This window comes from Haliotis asinina, chromosome 2 (genome assembly GCF_037392515.1).
Source record: "Haliotis asinina isolate JCU_RB_2024 chromosome 2, JCU_Hal_asi_v2, whole genome shotgun sequence".
Lineage (NCBI taxonomy): Eukaryota > Metazoa > Mollusca > Gastropoda > Lepetellida > Haliotidae > Haliotis > Haliotis asinina.
Window position 1 is genome coordinate 9101591 of NC_090281.1, and position 20689 is coordinate 9122279.

Genomic DNA, 20689 nt, shown 5'->3' on the forward strand with positions numbered 1-20689 from the left:
ATCAGTGTTGTACACATGCAATAGTGGAAAAATATTAAAATATGCTTAAACATTATGGAAGGTGGTCATTGACTTTGTACATGACGAGGTAAGGGGTGGGTGGGTTGGTGGGTGTCACTCTGTTCAGAAATTTTAGGTGGTTCATTCACATTGCACATGCATTCCCATTCTATTGGATTTATTAGACTGATAAAATGCAAATGATGAATCCAAGATGGTGAAGAGAAATTAAGGGAAAATGCGACAATTTATTCCATTCCTTTGGAAATATTTCATCTGTATGGATATATATTTCTTTTTCTTGGCATTGACTAGTGGTATGCTCTCAAAATGGATTATCCCCTACTTTTGTAATGGTATACATTGTCGAAATATTGATTATATATTTCCAATGTATCTTCACATTTGAAGTTCAAATTTAACATGAAAGGTTCAGTAAAACAGATTCTATCTACACTTGTCCTTTGTGTCAATTCAAGGTCATTTGTATACATCAGTATTTCGCCATTCTCGACTGTAAAATACCTGTGTTCTATTTGGCGACATCACATGGAACTTCCTTTGTTTGTTGTTTGACACCGCGATCGTCAATAGAGCAAATAACCAGTTTATCAAGTAACTAGTCCGGCATATTTGGCGGTGCACAGTCCCTTATTCCTACTTCGGTCTGAACCAGCTTGAATCTGGATCGTGTTTACATTATGACGAATGTTCTTCTTTTGCAATCTCAGTGCCCTTGTCAAATATTTGGAAACTGGAGAGAGGCTTAGTACTTAGGTCATAATTCCACACACATGAATATGAGAGTATATGTACCCCTAAAGTATTGACTATTTGCAGTCTGTCAGAGGTGACTTCTAAACGTATATGTCTCTATGGCTAGCGTGGTTAGCGTAACCACGCCTATTGATGTTATTGTAAAAGCTAATATTGTCTACTTCTCAGCTGTACGGTATTACATTTAACATCACAACACCTGAACCTTATTGCAAAGAGCAACGTTGAGGTTGACCTTCTGAAGGTCAGTTGTTAAGGTCAAGGTTGGAAACTGAATGCGTCTTTTGACAACGTCATTTCCAGGCGAAATAGTACTCGCCAGCTTATTTCTTCCATACTTCTAAAGAGTAATGGACTTTATGAACCGTAATAGCGAAAAGTGCAATGGTGTTGGGTGCAGCTTTAAGTGCTATGCCTGTGTGTTTATTGTGGAGAACAGCCAGGCTGCATGTTTGTAACGTGTTCGAGGCAAGGCGTGGTTGAACATGAAACATGATGCTCAACGATAATAAGCTTAATTGCAGCCATTTAGAAATAGAAAGGGTGGACGAACAACTCTTTCTGATTGTCACCACCATTTCATGTCCCGGAACTGTGCAAACATTATTAGTAAACTGTATGAAAACGAACTACCTTTCTCTGAAAGGTTGCATTGTGATTAATAAATAACGATTGTTATTCTTCCAGGCTCTTCAAACTCACCAGACCTGCTGATAGCGCATTCTGGTCCATCAACCAGTTATTCACTCCCTAATCGAAGCTATTTAAGTCTTGTAAGTTTCACTGGTCCTTCGACTGTGAGCAACATTGATGCTGGTTTATATTCACCGACGTAAGAGAACAAACCTGATCCGTTTTCGAATCTTTCCAGTTGTGTTTTTTGTAGCAGCCGTGCTGTGTTGATGCGGGGCTAGCTTTGATGGCAGCTCTACGTCTGTATTTAAGCCGTGTTATTTACGATAGCCAACGCGTGCGTGCGTCAATGCCATTTTTTCTCTTCTCTCCAAGCATGTTTATCATTCTCCCAGCTCAAAACTAGGAAAACCATTTCCCTTTGTTATCAATACCTTTCGAGTATGCGACTATGATTCCCACAATGCTTACTCCTTCCGGTTCAAGTAGAAGTCTTTCCGTGTCTCTCTTCCTCATTTCGTGTGCTGTCCTTGAAATGAGACCATCGTTTCCAATTACCGTTTGTGAGATTTCTTAGGTTTTCTACACCGTTTCTATCTTATCATGGAGGTACAGTGGCACTGCGGTTCCTTCTCACGTTTTACCCACAAGGTGGAATTGTGTTGGAATAGAGTATTGCTTAGGAATATTACTTCAACTTCAAAATAACCACCATGAGCTTCTCCAGTTTAGTCGATTCCGAACCTCAGATATGATACTCGGTCACAACCCCATTACCAAGACAAGTGTCAAAATAATTGGGGCAGTATATTTATAAATCGCTGCTTTAAAATATTACACAAAAATACATTCTAACGATACCTGTTCATACCAATCTCTCTGGATTCACACATTTCCATGTAAACGAAATAATGTGTACTCATTGACTTGTCTTTGAATATATCAATATGTCTACATCAATATCTTCAGGAATTAGGGGTTTTCCGAATGCGGAGAAATGTGATCCAGTTGTAGTCTCTCATCCACAGAAATGGCTCACAACGATAACGCTGTAAAATCAGCAACAGTTGGTTACTGTGTCATTGGCGGCGTAGTTAATATTCCGGGTTCAAATCCCAGATTTGTACCGAATACGATCCCTAGCCTGTACCCGTTGTGACAGCTTCCTCGTAAAGACGATTCCCGCCTTTGTAAGAACAGTGGGAACTAGTTACAATAACGCTAATCTTTCAGTAACTTCAACTGACTATTACGGTTTAGCACACTGATAGCTGATGGAAGTATATTTTGTCTAAAAGGAAGTAGTTTAATAGGACCAGATTTGGCTTTGACCTACTTTCAAGTTTCCATGGAGACGGATCACCTGCTGTTCCTGTCGCTGCTATGTTTAGGTGTCTCTATTGTGAGCTCGCCACCCTCTGTCATCTGTCAAGCTTGGGGGCGTTTATAGTTACTGCTGTAGTCGGTTCAGTTCGACTTGACTTATACGTGCGTGTCGAAACCCGAATTTTTGTCACGTGATTGAAATCTTGTGACATTACGAATATTAACCACATGTTTATGACCTAGATACACAGATAAAATGAAACACAGTTGATACATAAATTATTTTTGGATGAACATGTATTGGTATTGCATACCATAACATGAACATAGCCAACGAATGTGCATTTCAGAAAGAAATACGTACATGTATACGAAAGTGTTGAAAGGCAGCCGTTCTATATATTTTCATAATGTTCGTTATACAATAGCGCCTTATGAGGTGATATGCTGTTTATACCGCTAGACATCGTGCGGCTATGAGACATATCACACTATCCAGCTATATAGTGTCACATATTATCAACTCATTCTAAGGGACAAATTTTGGGTAACAAATGATATATTTCAACTTTTATTGAATAAAAATGGCTAACAAAGTTAAGTAAGTTTAATGTATCAGTATTTCTTTATATTTTTTAGGAACCAGATATATGATGTTTGTAAATAACCTTCGTGGTTTTCTCCGTTCATGATGCCAGATCTGAGTGGATGTATTTCTGTCCTTCATAACGTCCTTGCTAACATGGCTGTTCTAGTAACCCAAACGATTTGTGTTTATAACGCCTTCTATTGAAACACGACGAATTTAGCTATGATTTCCTCGGCTCGCCCGGTCCCAGAGGCTGAAAGCTGATGTGTGATAGCACCAATATAAATAAACGTTTATTCGCTATGTAGATGACTGATACTGAAATACCTGCTATTGAAACCCGATACTCCAGGTGGGGTCTCATCTCAACACTGCACCTTATGCCGCTCATTACAGCGATGTTCCTGCAAAAATTGAAAATATTTTCTTAAATGCTATGCATTACAGCTGATATATTGGTGTCTTTGGCACCATGAAAAAGCGGAAATATTTCTTGTTTTGAGTTTATGAATATACACCAGTATTCGTACGTTGTAATTTTTAAACCACCAAGTCTTAAGCTAATCAATGATTTATCTGTGTAGAATAAGGAGTGCTTCCACTTCCTTTATTATCTATATTGTTGTAGTTTCGGGATACCTGACAAAGTTTAGCTGTAGGAAAGTAAACATGTATATACTCATTTTTAAAAAATACAGCGGTAAACCTCAATCTAACCACACACACACATGCGCGCGCACACACATACACACAGAGACAGACTCACACACTGACAGACAGACACACACACGGACACACACACGAATATGACGAATAAGACAGTTTTCATAATGTTCCGATGTTATGTACGAACACAAAAACTATTACTAAATCCTTTACACACTGTAAAATATTTTCACACTTCAAAGTTCCTTTTATCATTGAAAATAAATCACGAGGGGGCTATTTTTAGGTCAGGGATGTGCACTCAGTGACCATTTCCGTGAGAAGAACTGGATCTCTCAACGGCGTTTACACGCCCAGGACATGATGTTAATGCTAAAAGATATATCAGATATTGCAGCTATTGAATGTACGATCGTGAGTTTAGAAAAGACTGGTTCATATCTCCTATTTTTTATTATGTTTTGTTTTTGTTTCAAGAACAAAGGTGTTCCTCAGTCACGATCATTCGTCAAGATCAAACATGTAAAATGCGTAACATAATATTTGTTTTGGTATTGTGTGTGAGGTTTGTGTGGGTATGATCCATGGAGCATTCAAAAAGTGCGAGACACATGGAATTAACGCGGAAGTAAATACTTTGGTTTTGTCGTGAACGAAACAACGAATCTCCGTCCCTAATCCAATCATTTGAAAATGCTCTTCCTTTACATGAAATGATAGCCTGTCCTGAACTGTTGTGTAATTTGATTATATCTACCTCCCCTTCCCTTATTCCAACAGCACTGTGCAAATAGCAATCTTTTGCTGGTCAAGTTTGTGAAAAATGAAATTGTTAAATGAAGGCTGGGTGGGGAAATACTTAAACCACATGATCCGTACCCTGGTTGAAATTTGTGATTGTTTAAGCCGAGGAAAGCAAAAGGACTCATTTTGAAAGAGAAATTGTCTTAGATTCAAATAAGCAGTGGTGTATTATGATATTTAATTTCTTGAAATTAAAAGTAAATTTTAAATGAAATGTCTTGACATGTTAAACCACGTAAACGTGTACGGAGTCCTGATTAAGTGCCAGTGCAGATCATTCTTACGTATAATATCGCAAATATAACATATTGTTAATGAAAATCAAACATGATTAATCAAAAGCAAGATATGTTTTCCCTCGTCATTTTCTTACCTTCAGTTAAAACTGCGTGTGTGACACAATGAATGTAACGTGTCTGAAGTTCTTCCAATTCCGTTTTTTCTTCATATGAAGTAATAATCTATTTCCTTAGAATTATGCATTTAAGACCACAATTCAACCCATGAAACACGGACGTGATCATCACCATTACTATGTCCTCAGCACCCTAATAAACTTTAACAAAACAAGTCACATTTTAGTTGTGGAAACCCCAAAGTCCAGAAACTCGTCTCAGCGTGGCTACTGTGGCTACTTTGTGACAAAGGATTTGGTTCAACTTGCGATAGTCAGGAATATGCCAAGGATGATTTTTTTTGTCGAAAACTCAAAATTTACATTATGGCACAAGACATACTGTAAAAAGTTCCATTGGAGTTTTCACCCACAATCAGCTTTAGCTGAATTTGAACTCGAACAGTCCGATTTAACGGGGTTTCAGACGCACAGGCCGCAGTAACAAGGTTGACTGTCGATACATACTAAGTGCCATGTTTCTGATACTTCTGAGCTCAAGAAAATACATACGGAAAAACAGGTAAAATTCAATTAATGTTAGTCCCCAGCAGGTGCGCGTATCAAAGAGTAGGGTTTCTTAATATCGAAAGGAGAAAGGTTCCTAAATGTCAATACATATTGTATGAACAGGAAACTGGCTGACCCGGTGTCTCAATATACATGCATGAATAAAACTTGTATTTGTAGGCCGCGTCATTGTGGTTGGGGCTATTCATTTACATTCAGACATGTTGTATTATGGTAAACTCAGCATTAGGGTAAAGGGAGGGCCTTGTTTACATAACAAGGTGTACTACAAAAGTCATGTCAACTGTTACAGTGCTACATGCTGGTGTTAGATAATAGCTGTTTTATGCAACTCTGTTGAATATTTGTCGAAATGGGCGAGGCGTCGATACGACTGACAGAATTATCTCCCTTCGTGGAAGACACTGTTTTTACCTTTTGAATGAAGGCGTCATTTTTGTGAATGCAAGTGCAATGCTGCGGGTTTCTTTCTTTCTTTCTTTCATTTTTTTTTATATGAGTACAGTCTTAATAATTTGTTCGTGTCATCCATACATGTTACCGGCTTTTCAAAAGTATATTCACTAAACCAGTCAAATATGTTGACGATTTTATGCTCTTAGTCGCGGATTGTTGAAATCGTTAATAGTTTCAATTAAGAAATTGGTATAACAATTTTGAACGAAAATCTTAAAGGTGGTAAGTAGTTGATCAGTTACTGTTTGTGACGTCAGGTACATCTACACCTTGTACATCCGCCCTGTGTTCATCTGGTTTTGCCCGTGCAGTTCTTGTTTAGGGCGTTTCAAAACATTTTTTCCCCATGTGTTTCGTTTATGCAGACAGTCATCCGGATAAACGAGGTTTGCCCACAACAGAAAATCGTTCATTGTTCCTGTCTCCGCAATATCACGATTTCTGGTTGTCGTGACACGGTGTGAATGATTTAATGAAATGTGGTTGAGCGAATCCGCTTGTCACTGATGACAGACGAGACAAGATATTTGATTTAGGGACTCAATATTTGATTGCCACAACAGACACGCAGACTCTCCGCCCACTAAACAGGACCGGCTGTAAAATTAAATTTTATCTCTTTCTCGTGTTGAATTTTCAATCTGAACATTTTTGCAACAATTCCGTCAAACTGAATAGCGTTCAGAAGTGGTATATTGTCCTCCTTTAAGTCCGATATCTGCTCCCCAGCGTTCACACATCTGACGAAGGAGAAACGACTTGCTATGAAATGCCTTGGCTTTCATAACAAAGGCCTTAACGTCCATACATTGCCCCTTTCTGCCCATATCCCACCTGCCCCGGAGTCTGTTTTGTGAGATATGGTAAGTGAGTTTAGTTTAGTTTTACGCCACCTTTAGCAATTCCCAGCAACGTATGATTCACACATTGTGCCCATGTGGGGAATCGCACCCAGGTCTTCGGCGTGACGAACGCGTTAACCACTAGGCTACCCCAGTCTAAGTATACTAGTCTCAGTAATATTCGTTACCGTTACTGGTATGGTAGAGTCTGTAGAGGAGTGTAAAGCTAAGTCAAAAAGTGAAATGTCTCTCGGGGATCGGCGCGTCACTTTCATTTGTGGGTAACAATGTTTTTATTGACATTTAAAAAAATAATTTTGACTTTGCCACGTCCCAATCATTCATTTGTATGTGAAAACGAGTGTGACTGAATCTACTCATTAACACGCGCTAAACATTCCTAGCTGTATTTCTGAGAGAAAAATAAAAATAAAAAAGGTGTTCCTAACTTGTCATTTTTTTCTATCACAAATTTATAGAAAGGTCCTACCGCCCTCATCTCTTTTGACAAAAATGTGCCCGAGAAACATGTACTTTTTATGCTAACCATGACTTTACTAAAACCTCACCGCCCCTGTGAGATATAGAAACAACTCTAAGTCGGATCCAAGATCCTCCCAAAGTTTCGTTATACACTACACCCAAATGTGTCAAAGGGAATGGCAAAATAGAAGGATGCACGCTCCTGAAGCACCTCTTCCACAGAAACACACACGCGAGAATCGGCCATTGACCTGTCAACAATCACCTGTACCTTTATTGATACTGTTCCTTCTTCTTCACACTTGTACATGGTACTGGTGCCAGAATAAACTAAACATACACGGGACGGAATTGCTCGTATGCATATCGGGCTAAACACAAAAATCTAAAAATATATCACAAATCTTTTTGTTCCGTGGCATGTGTGTAGAACTGTCTATGATGATAAATACTGATTGCATAGGACACCCCCGCCCAAGCCGCCATCTTGGTTCTTCGCTTGTTAGCAGTTACGTCCCTTTGAACGTAGATCTGTACGCATGTGGAATCGCTTACCTGACGGGAACAGTGTAACACGGGTCATGGTTATGTTGGAATGTACGTCCAAAATGTCGACCCTTACGTTGTGAGCGGTGTCAGATCTGTTGCGCACGTGCAGACCACGTGCGATGAACGTGCAACAATGCGTTGCGAGTGTGTGGTAGCTGACATTAGGCAACTGTACGTGTGGCTGTGATTAAATGTGTTTTCATCTCGACGTATTATACAGCTAGTATAAATAACACTCGGGGCCTGGTAGCAGGGCCCCAACTCTCAAACAATCAGTACTTTATTTACCAAAGTTTGAAATCTTAATACGATTTTTTCCTGAATTCTTGAAACTGTAATTGAGGGATGCCGAATTTCCCGTTCGTCATGCGAACTAAGGGATAAAGTTTAGATTGGGGAATTAAGTTTGAAAAGGCACCTTTTTTATTCAACGCGGAACCGATGATGTTTTTCTCGAAGAAAAGTGTGTTAACGTCTGCCAGCTACCATGGAAACGACGTGCTGTTCATCATATGGTTTGACCTCGAATGCCACGCCCTCATTTTCCAAATCTGACAGAGTGAGTGAATATAGTGTAATGCCGTAGCAAGCCACACTGCAGTCGTATGACACAAGCAATACGTAATCAAGTCAGAGCGAGGCAATCCAGCGTGGTAGGGTGACGCGTTAACAGTTATTTAACCGAATAGGACGAACTTGCTTCCTTTGGTTGGATTTCATGCATAAGTTTAGTTTTAAGCCGCTTTTATTAATATTCTAGCAATATTCCAGTAATGTCATAGAGGGGAATACCCGAAATGGGCTCCACACATTGTGCCCACTTTGGAAGAAGAGCCCGGATCCTCGGCGTGACCAGCGAACACTTTAACCACTATCCTCGGAGTCCCCACTCTTCTTCAGCGGCAGTGGGGTATCGCAGTGGCCCCGCCGAAGACACGGATTGGATTCCCTACATAGGTACAATGTGTGAAACCCATTCCAGGAGCCACCACCGTGAATATTACTGGAATATTAATGGAATATTACTAACAACTACGTAAGAGCATACTCACTCACTCGTTGGGTTCGAATCTGAATATTATCCCAGGTTGAAGGAAAGTTTTCGAACCCATTAAAAGTCACAACCGAAGAGACACCCAGGCAAGGTTGATTTCCAGCCAAGGCCGTTGCCAGAGAGCACCTTGGTGAATACAGTAACAGATAAGATAACCGATCTGTGTGTGTGTGTGTGTGTGTGTGTGTGTGTGTTCATACATATTTAATGGCTAAAACAAATGCTTTTCGGATATGGGAGAGCTTGAAAAAACCCCACCACAATAAAAATAAGTCCCAAGCAACTCAGTGTATTACAAAAAATGAAATACTTTCTGTGAGAAAACAACGAAGTAAATATAGAGAGGATAACTGGTATTAACGGATGTGAACTTGATATTCTGGAACTATATCCTCTACCACAAACATCCGTTACGTCAGTATGCCTTACATTTGTCTTGAGTGCATGTGCACCAAGCTTTGACGTTGAGAATTTGCTATGAACGCACCGATAGGCATTAGCCCAGCCATCACAGTGGTAAACAGGAAGAATGGTACATGGTATATGAAGCGTTTGTCCCATGGTATAAGAATTCATATAACCTGTTGTGAGAGGGTTTGGACATTCGGTATTGCACATTCTGACGCAAGTGCATCAAGTGAATCATTTAATTGTTTTTCCTATCGGTAATTAATAATAGTTCAACATTCAACTTGTCAGCAGTACAGCGCAGAACATGAACATCGGCAGCGTGAACAACACTAATGTCTCAGCCACTACCCACAGCACCCCCACGCCTCAACCACGACCCACAGCGCTCACAATGTCCCAAACGCTGCCCACAACACCTCAACCACTACCCACCATATCCAAATATCCCAAGCATTACCCCCAATATCCAAACATGGCACACCCATGTGTGCCTTTGCTGATTCTAGTCACGTCTTGTGCGAATTTCGAAAGAAAAATGAAATGGAAAAGGCCTCATTAAAAGACAAGTAATTCAAACAACGATGTTAAGTTTCAACAAATACTCACGAGTGTTATCCGTCCCCAAATGAAAATCCCCCAAACTTCCAACACCACACATATGAGATACATGCACTTTAATATGTCTAGTGTCCACTGTCAGAGGCATGTGCAGGGAGGTTTTGGTTCCCAGCTAAACCAACGAACGCTGGCGTTGTTTGTAGGGTTTCTACCCACAATAGTTCACAACTCACTGATACCTTAGACGTGGCTACATAGATACCCAGTATCTCTGTGAACCAAAACACTGTTCCCCTGTACAAATGAGCCATGAACGCAGCATTTCAATACTCCCAACACAGGTGTGTAGCGTCATTCATCTACAGTGTTTTTTACCTGTGTGTTTTGTAACGCTACACTCCTCTTGGCTAGCAAGGCTCTGTAGATAAAGTGTTGAAGAAATATTTGTCTTAACTGAAAACTACCTCTTAACAGCGATACGTACCATATGGCGAGAGAACTCACATTCAGCGCTGGTGGTTTCAAACTTAGCATGCTACAATATCATTTGATGTCTGTCCTACATTCCTGATATTTTAAACCGAAATGGGAACCTTCAAATGCACTAACTCCCCCCCAGCTAGTCTGGTCGACATATTACTGATGAGTTTGAATGATACCTGTATTTAAAAGCTAAAGAAGACCGTTTATCACCCGTTTTGGTACGTTAAACCATAAAACACCATGTAGAACAAACGTTTTGTTACGTTAAAGCAACATGTAGAACAAACGTTCTGTTTACGCTAAAACATCATGTGAAGAAACGTTTTGTTACGTTAAAGCAACATGTAAAAAGACCGTTTTGTTTACGCTAAAACACCATGTGAACAAACGTTTTGTTTACGCTAAAACATCATGTGAACAAACGTTCTGTTTACGCTAAAACATCATGTAGAACAAACGTTTTGTTTACGCTAAAACATCATGTGAACAAACGTTCTGTTTACGCTAAAACATCATGTGAACAAACGTTTTGTTACGTTAAAGCACCATGTAGAACAAACGTTTTGTTTACGCTAAAACACCATGTAGAACAAACGTTTTGTTTACGCTAAAACATCATGTGAACAAACGTTCTGTTTACGCTAAAACATCATGTGAACAAACGTTCTGTTTACGCTAAAACATCATGTGAACAAACGTTTTGTTACGTTAAAGCACCATGTAGAACAAACGTTTTGTTTACGTCTAAGCCTGTGACTGAGTTGAACAAGAAGGTCAGGGTTCTTTAGATGCGTGTCCCACTGAGCAATATTCCAGCTATATGACGGCGGTCTGTAACTAATCGAGTCAGGGAGAGACAATCTAGTGATCAACAGCATGAACATCGACCTACGCCGTTGGGATTCATATGCATATATTACCCTTACAAGTAACACAGGAAAACGCCTGGAGGTTACAGAACATTTGTTACAGACGTTCATCTCATCTGATCGTATCAGACCGACGTAGAATTATTTTTTGTGTTTCAGGTAAATAACAATGGAATAATATCATTTCTGGACCAGCTTAAAACTTACAGACCTGAAGATTTCCCCTTGGATTCTGAGACACCAATTATTGCTCCATTCTGGGCTGACGTGGATGTGCAAGTTGGTGGCCAAGTGTGGTATCGTGAGTCTAGAGATTTACAACTTCTTCATAAAGCTACGACTGAAATAAAGACATACTTCCCTGGTCTGAGAAGGTTCCGTGCTGAGTGGATGTTTATCGCTACCTGGGACAATGTTGGTTTTTACGGTGCTTCTCAAGAAGGCAGGCAAAAAGTAAGTGTCTTCAATGAATATTGCACTTTAGACAGTTACCAATATTGGTTGCAGTTATCATGAAGATTCAGAGTAATACCTCAGAGATATATTAAGTCAAAAGTAGATATTCATATTCGCCTCTGTTTTGGCATACCCCTAAAGAAGAGGTATCTGGACATGACTGACTCACGTTATCATTGAAGTTTCATATTCATTGATGGCTGTTTCAGAGAAACACATTCCAAGCAGTGCTGATCACCGACGGCCTGCAATCTTTCGTCATCTTCAACTACAACAAGATCGAGTGGACGACTGGCTCCAACAGCGGCGGGGTGACTACGACGGGTCTTGGAGGGAGTCCTGCCCAGGTATGGAAGGTAGAAGACATACGGTGGTAAATTACGCTTCTGCATAGATGTCATAGTAGTGGCTGTGCATCACAGTGACGTCATTATTACGTCATCATAACGTCATCAACTCCAGCAGACGTGCAAAAGTGACATTGTTTGAGCGGTGAAGTTATGATGAGGTAGTTGTTTGAAATTTGGGTTTGAAGTTACATGGTTCATTTGCATAATGACGTCATCTGTGACGTCATACACGCTGTCACTGCTTTGACTACACAACTCCTCCTCCATCCATTTGTACTCAAGATTAGCATGCGTGCTGCACTAGTTCTCTCTCTGTACATCTGCTCTGTCCGTCACGTGATGTTGGTCACGGGCAGCTAGCAAGGTCAAGGTTATCATCAGATACTATTTACGTGTAATTCACCTGATATTGGCGTTTATGTTATGGGTATTTCCTGCTTATACTGACGAAATATGGTAAATATTGTTTGAAGTACTTGAAAATAAAGTAAATCAACTTGTTTAATATTTTAAGCGACCATTTCAAAGTAGTAGGAGAATGAGAAGAATAAGACGATACGACCACAGAATTCATGTTATTGCTTGGGCAACTTATCACTTAAGAAAGTCAATATCACAGCCATACCCGTCACTGTAATAGCAAAAAGAAGGTAACCTTTATTCTTCGAAAACTTACATTTATGATGAGGAAAACTAATTTTAGGTATTTAGCAATAAGTTATTTAAGAGCATATTCCCCCTTTTCACAGTGAACAGAGATAATTTCCTTACTCTTTGTGCCAATAGAGATTAGCTCGAACCTTTAACAGATTAAACATTAAATCTTTTTGCTGAAATGTTGGCTAAAAGATGGCGAGTTAATTAAACCACATATGCTTCAAAGGGTGGCCTAAATATCAGGTGTAATCAATGATATTGCATGATAACAGTACAGACACAACATGCTTTCCTATCTGGCACACCTAGAGAAATATTTCCGACACAACTGTTCCATTTTCATCAGCAAAGTGCGACATGGCACCGTAGGTTAAGTCTGTCAAGAAAGTAAATGAAATTAAATGAATGTCACAAACGTACGTTATCTATGTCTGTAATTACCTACTGATATATGAAAAAATATATTTTAAGAGTTCATCGTCCTTACGTAATCTTGTCAAATCTGTAGACATCCCAAATATTATAATAATCGCTAGGATACAACACAATCCTTTCCTATATGAAGTTGATTAGGGTGTGAATGTCGGGATATATCACTAAACTTTGTAAAGAACCTTGACCTTGTTTTGATTTGACCTTCCATGACCTTACCCGTTCTTTCATCCCTGCATGGACAGCATGCTCTGTCCTTGCCTGATGTAGGTTAGAGGTCAGATGGGACATAGATGAACGTCATCCTAACGTTAGTATACTAGTAACAGGCCAACTGAATCTTGAAAATTTTGACAATACCTAGCATGTTTTTTTGCTAGTATATGTTTTAGTATCGATAAAGTTAAGAATTTAGCAGCCTCTGAAAAATACATATTCGTAATTGAGAAGCCCCGTATGGGATCACATATGTTGACGTGGTTGGTGTCTGTCATCGTATGCTCAGAATGTAAATCACTGGTTGAGACTAGTGTATATGTAGGTCGCCATCATTGCTAGCTGTCACGTTTAGAACCAGCCAACAAGCATAAATATGAAATACATTGCATATCCTTTTAGTTTGTTTGAAACGTCTGAGATTATTGATGACATTAAGAAATGAAATTTGGCTACGCATGTACCAAATATAACACAAACGTAGAGCGTTGTGTGTCAAAGGGGGTCAAAAGTGAAAGGTGATGTCTGAACGGGTTCGGTCTGGACAGAGCAGAATGTGTTAGATACTAGTTCCCGTCATTTGCAGACGAATGCGTGCAGGAGGTGTCATGTCATTACGGTCATATTCTAGTAGTTGCTTCCTGTAGTCGGCCACTCCCGGAAAAGTTCGGACCGGAAGTGGAACATATTACCCAGCATGCTCCGATTTCAGTCGATTTTGAAATTTCTGTTGCATTGTGGTTGATTTTCTATTCTTCATGTCAAAATTGGCATTAAACTGTTAAATTGTAATTTACACAAAGTACGTTCTACAATATATGCCGTTAAATTATGTAAAACACCTCGTGTAAGATCTTTAACGGAATTATTTAGATCACATGGAGTGTGTATGATTCAAGAAGCCTACAAGAATTGACAGTTAAATCAGAAGCATTATTATCCATATGTCTTCTTATTTATTTTCTTACTAATAATATTAATTATTCTCGTGTAACCTGTTCTAGTTTTTGAACTTTCACTGTTACCTTCATCATTTTAACGGTACTAACATCAAATAATGGTTTACGTCTTATGTTTATGAAATGTTTCAAGCAAAGACACAGCCGTATATCAATCAGTTTACCTTTTGCAAAACACTTATACTCTCGAAAGCCTTATTTGGTAAAGATTAATGCACAAAATAGAAGAGGCCTTAATGTGCTGAAGGGAAACCCAGTGATTAAAGCGTTCGCTCGCCACGCCGAAGACCCGGGTTCATTTACCCACGTGGGTGCAATGTGTGAAGTTCAATCCTGGTGTCGTCCTGTTCGTAATATTGCTGGAATATTACTAAAGTGGCGTAAAACAATACTCACTCCCTGGCTTACTTGGCTGACAATACAAAACAAAACCAGGTTGTCCATCTGAAACACATCGTCATCGATTGGTCATTTCGTTATCGTTATCATGGTCCAACATTAGTTTATGCATTTCTGTTTCCCAGAGGTTTGGCAATACTCGCCAAAAGATGCCTTTGCCGGAATATTTCTTTTTCCCGTGAAAGGGTAGTTTGGTAAAACAGGGTATTTTTGCCAAACCGGACAAATGTGAAATGGATGTTTGGGCTGAATGAAAGGAGCCTCGAAAATCGTTTTATTTTAAGAATAATTGGGAATTTGGAGATTTTGCGTAAGTATATTAGGCTTGGGGTTTTTATAAGATCAGTTTATCAGGATAGATGTTTTAAAGACTTTTGCAAAAAGGTGGTTGATCGTGTTTGTGTCTTTGGTTCTTTCTGATGTGTAGGGCTGAAGTAGATAGTATAGTGCTGTGATGTAGTATTTTATGTTATGTACTAGAGTATACTACATATCCTACCCATGTACTACTTCTCCCTACTATTCACCTGTACATGCTTCAGCTACCTGTGTACACGCCCAATCTCAGAGCCCTGTTCTCTACAGTGAGGGTTTGTTTGCTCAATATGCTCCTCAAGTTTCACAGTGAAATTCGTTGACAATAGACGAATAACGAATGCGCTTCCCACGGCACCTCCCCATTCTCCACATCCAGAAGAAAGGAAATATACCGAAAACGAAAATGTCAAACAAACTATGATGCGCAAACAACGATAACAAAACAAATATTTGTCTGAACTTTCATTTGTATGCTTTATGAGAAATGAAAGGCAAATTCAGCACGAAATCGTAAGGGTTATGGCTCTCATCTTTTGACAGAGACAATATTCTTAAGTTTCATACATTGTCTGAAATAATATGAATAGTATTTCATCGATTTAGAGCATTGTTGCGTGATATGTTTTCCGTTGTATTTATGACATCAGCATTAGATGTGAATTACATGTATAAAGATGGAGTTATTGCACAGGCAATAGGGCAATATGTGGAACATATGATCTGGACTAAATCAAACACTACAAAGTGGTCAGTGGTGTTGGTGCACAAAGTAGATGCCTTTTATGATGTTTACTTCCGCTTCCGGGAGGTTCTTTGTGGAACTTATGATGGAGGGTATATTTAGGAGCAAATCCCATTGGCAGAGAACAAGGCTGAATGTTGACACCTTATTCATCGTCACTCGTTCGGCGTATTGGTGACGTCATGGATTAAGTGCCAATGGCTTGAGATACCTGTTAGCTGTGCAATACATGTCTGATACGTAGCATATTTACGGGCACGGTTGTCGGTTGTCGTAATACATCAGACGATGGGCACGGGTTGTCGCAGTCCTTCAGACGTAGGGCACGCTTACCCGTTGTCGTAAACATCAAACGTAGGGCACGGTTGTCGTAAACATCAGACGTTGGCATGGCTGTTATGAACAACATAATAGGGAACACCTGTCGGTTGCCGTAAACAAAAGATATACGTTATTGTTGTGGTAAAGTTAAGCAACAGAGCAGACTTAATAGTAGTCGAAAAAACAAACGTACGGCACGGTTGTCTGTAGTCATGAATAACCTCGGGCGCGGTTGTTGGTTGTCGTATTGAACAGACGGAGGGTACGCTTATCGGATGGTATAAAGCTTGGCGGTTGCCTTGGACTGAAAGTCAGAGGATATGCTTGTTAGTTGTTGTAGACAGCAGAAGCTATATCGATCCACCTACCGAACTGCACACGCCCAGACAAAAACTTACCAATTTTCGTACCTCTGACAGAGCAACCGATTTTGCAACGACTGAACTGCAGTTTTATAACTAAACAAATAAGAATTCAATACTTTCAACCATTCCATTGATGTCGGACTCTAGTGCTTGAGTCGATTTAAAAGAATTCGCGGCAGAAAATTCGGAAATACTATTATCCTTAACCGAGTGAATTTTCCAAATAATTTCGCCAATTTCATGGATTTTGCCATTTCAACGAATATAATTATTCTTGCCAAATTTTACCGTCTTCATTGATGTACGTCATAAGACGAAAAATCAGTTTATAAACAGTTTCTCTTTGTAGTAATGCGGAGTTTGATGGTTTCTGCTGAGGAAGCCTTCAAATTTATGCTGATATTTTGGTAGGATATTCTTTCCGGACATATATTGCTCAGTGTACCCCCGTAGGAATGATAGATCTCGTCAGGACGAGATATTGCGAGATGCTGACCCCATTTTCCCCACAACAGGCTGGATTTAACGCTGGTGACCGGAAGACATATATGGAAATTCCGGGGGCACGGAAGCACGCCGTCTTGAACCTCACTCTGACAAGCAACGTCGACATCCCCGGTAAATGGGTATTCCGTGTGGACTCTGCTACTATACAAGGAAGTTGTTCCGATAAAGGTAAGATTCTTTCCCGCTTTTGATACCTGTTGACGTATGTGACGTAAGTTCAGTTAGTCACCCCTTAAACTATGGATATATTCCAGTGTCATCAATCATTAATTTTCTCCTTGAAGTAGCGCAGTAACAAGAGCAACGCGGTTAACCGATAATCCCCGTGCCACATGTACTCAGGGAGACGTCACAGGTTTGTCTGGCCCAAACACGATTGCTTCCACATACTGTGGAACTATACTGTCGTACAAAAGAAAGTACACACATTTCTGCCCAACTTCCCAAAGAACATTTTGAAAAATGTTATGAAAACCTGGCATGCAGTTCTATTCTGTACATCAGTTCATATTCAACATGCGTTTGTTTGTGTTTTTTTTTAGGTAGCGGAAAAGTGCTTGTTTGGCCTGGTTCAGGTCATGTCCTTGGGGGTCAGAGGATCTTTCTGTCTGGTCCGTGTTTTTATGAAGGTTACGATCTATTGGCTCGTTTTGATGACGTCAACATCACATTCCCATGCACTTACTATTCATCAGCTCGTGCACTGTGCATCACACCAACCGTCTTTCGGACTGGCCCCCTTTCCCTGTCACTCAATATAGATAATGGTGGCTGGAACTACACAGGCACATATACTACAAGTAAGTAGTTGAAGGTAGTATCTGCTTAAGAGCGAGAAGGAAAAGAGAATAGTGTCTATTCCCCAGTATATTTTAGATAGTCGACAAGAAAATATCTGTGTTGTAGGTGGTTGAAAAGAAAATGGCACATGTGTTTGAGGTTGTAGAAACAGAAGTAGTGTCTGTGTACCGGAAGTGAGAAATCAACAATCAGTTGAAAGGACACTGGCAGTGATGACAAAAGGAAAAGGTCAAACGTGGCAACGAACAATCCTTTGGGGGAGCAAGAGAACGTGTTCAAGAATAAATGCACTGTTCATGAATCTGTTGATGTTTATAAAGAAGACCAACGAATGATTACCATGAGTCAAATAGTTACTTATAACCTTGCTTTCTCTTCCCGCAGTGAACATAGCTCAGGTTCTACCCAGTGTTAAACGCTTGGACCCCCACAAGTGGTTCGTCAATCAGTCCGTGAATATATCATGGGATGATTTCAGTTTTCCGTCCAGTAACATCACCAACATCACTGTTGAAGTTCTAGAATATAAGGTAATACCGCCTGTTGCCGCATCTTTTTAATGAATCTACGAATATTGATTTACACCGCATTTGGCGATATTCCAGGAATATCACAACAGTGGGAAGAAGCGGGGATATGAACTTCACACTGTGAATCCATGTAAGGCAAGGGAAAAGGGTGCTTGTCGCTAAGGTGACGTAACTCCCATACGTTAACATAGATTCACGGAAGTCTTAGCGTTAAGGTTGTCTGTACAACGGCACCCAGGTTAATCTGCATGACAAGATAACGTCATGACAATGTGAAAGAATAAAAACCGTCACTGCACCAGAGATATTCTGTTGGAAGGTTTTCAGGCAGTCATTATTCTTAACCCAGAGTACCTAGACACACAAAACATAATAAGGATAAGCAGGTATTGATTTACACTCACTAAATGTTGACTGCCATCACTATAACATCCTGTATGCCCACCCCTTGCATCAATGCAGGAACGCAACCTCCTTCTAACCGAAGAGGTCAGACGTTTCCTCCGAAATTTTGCTCGACCAACTTTTGATGAGTCGAACTGTTTGTATGTTCTCCCTTGGAGTTCGTTTTATCTGCAATTTTCGTGTTGTCGATTTTGGTACATGTGTCTGTATGTTGCAGAATGTCAACGGGACACCCTCCCTGAGAAGGGTAGTGAACTTCACCGACATCAACCAGTCATCCAGGTCCTTGTTTCACTTCAAGCTTCAAAATATATCAACGGCAGCCATATTGAAAGTTAGCGGCCAAGATAGCGAGAATAACGGGTAGGTGACTTGTTTGCCGGTTAGAGAGCATAAGGGTAGCCAATGGTGTGTGACTCATGGGCGGGTTAGACGTTATTTGTGGTAGACAATGGTGTGTGACGCATGGACGGTTTAGAGAGTATTACAGTTAGGCGGTGGTAGGTGATTTATAGGTAGGGTAGAGATTACTAGGGGAAGACGGCGGCAGGTGTCGCCCAAAGGGTTTCCGCGGAAGACCTACATGGCTTCTGGTATTCCCCTAGCCGTCCTGGGGGTAGACTAACAGCTAGTCTCTGAAATGAACATCTTTTACTTAAAAAAAACGTTCATAGTGAAAAACAATGATATAATGAAATGGAGCCCTGAGACTTTCTTCATTTTCAGCCATATACTGGCTACGAATTCAGCAGATTGGTACAGACCCTGAAGCTGTGAAAATCTAGACTTGCCACATTTTCTAGACTTGCGTGGGCTTTCTCGGATATGTAAACTTCAGGGTCTGTACGACAGACTATCCTGGGGGTTGCTGTGCAAAGAAAGCAACCATTGCGCTACGCCAGCAGTAGGTCTACGTTAAGGTATAGGAGATAAAATCTATATAAAGATCGGTTTGTAAAACAACACCCAGATCGTCCTTTCAACAAATCACTCAGATGTGCTATGCAACGGGGCAAAAAGGGTTGCAGAGAGGCTCTAGGGCAAATAATGTCGTTCACGGACTGTGACACAGACTAGTGGAACTTTATAGACTTTTATGGAACTTGCGTACAGTTGAAGCCCTCTACGCCGACTTTTCCCTTTTCAACCTGAGAATGATCTTCCGTGTGCAGTAAAATACAACTGAATTCTCCTCTTTTTCCTAATGTCGGAAACTGTTTGCCTGCCAGTTTATAAGTCAAGTGACAATGAACTCAAGGCAGGTGGTAATCCACTGTGTTGGTTAGACATGTTCAGCCAATCAGCCAATCAATAGGAGAGCTGAGATACATATGCCGGTTTAAAGAGTGTTAGAGGTGGTGTAAATGATTATAATTTAACAAGCTTCTGCCTGGACCGATATTGAGAGCATGCCGGATTGTATGTTAACCAAACGTTTTGTTCCAGGTCTGCAATGGCGATATGGTCTGACGTATTCCCAGCCAGGTGGCCAAGTCCTTCAGTGTCTGCCGAATGGTGCCGGGCTTGGATGGACAGGGAGGGGCGGGGTCTGAACCTGACACAGAGGGAGCCCTGTCCGTGCACGAGGAATCAGGCTGATGGGGACACGGGGAGGTACCAGCCTGACCCCTTCTGCAACCAGCGCTCAAAGGACCCAATAGAACGTAGTTGTTTGTACAGAGGAGGGGCAACGGATTGTATCATGTCAAATTATCAGGGGTACGTGATGGTGATGATGATGATGATGGTGATGATGATGATGATGATGATGATGATGATGTAGTTCGAGAATACGATTTCCATTCC

The 20689-nt window shown here is 40.4% G+C and overlaps 1 protein-coding gene across 4 annotated transcripts in view; it reads left to right on the plus strand.

The window, feature by feature from the left end:
* LOC137273206 (protein mesh-like) overlaps positions 1-20689 on the plus strand; it is a 66160-nt gene that overhangs the window by 33121 nt on the left and 12350 nt on the right. For 2 of the 4 annotated variants that reach the window (XM_067805709.1, XM_067805707.1), the window contains exons 2-8: positions 11585-11878; positions 12091-12228; positions 17156-17315; positions 17690-17947; positions 18333-18478; positions 19101-19246; positions 20330-20602. In XM_067805709.1, coding sequence (XP_067661810.1) covers positions 11585-11878; positions 12091-12228; positions 17156-17315; positions 17690-17947; positions 18333-18478; positions 19101-19246; positions 20330-20602 — 1415 coding nt within the window. Of the gene's footprint in view, positions 1-11584; positions 11879-12090; positions 12238-17155; positions 17316-17689; positions 17948-18332; positions 18479-19100; positions 19247-20329; positions 20603-20689 lie in introns of all 4 variants that reach the window. The other 2 variants (XM_067805708.1, XM_067805706.1) reach the window with 1 other exon arrangement.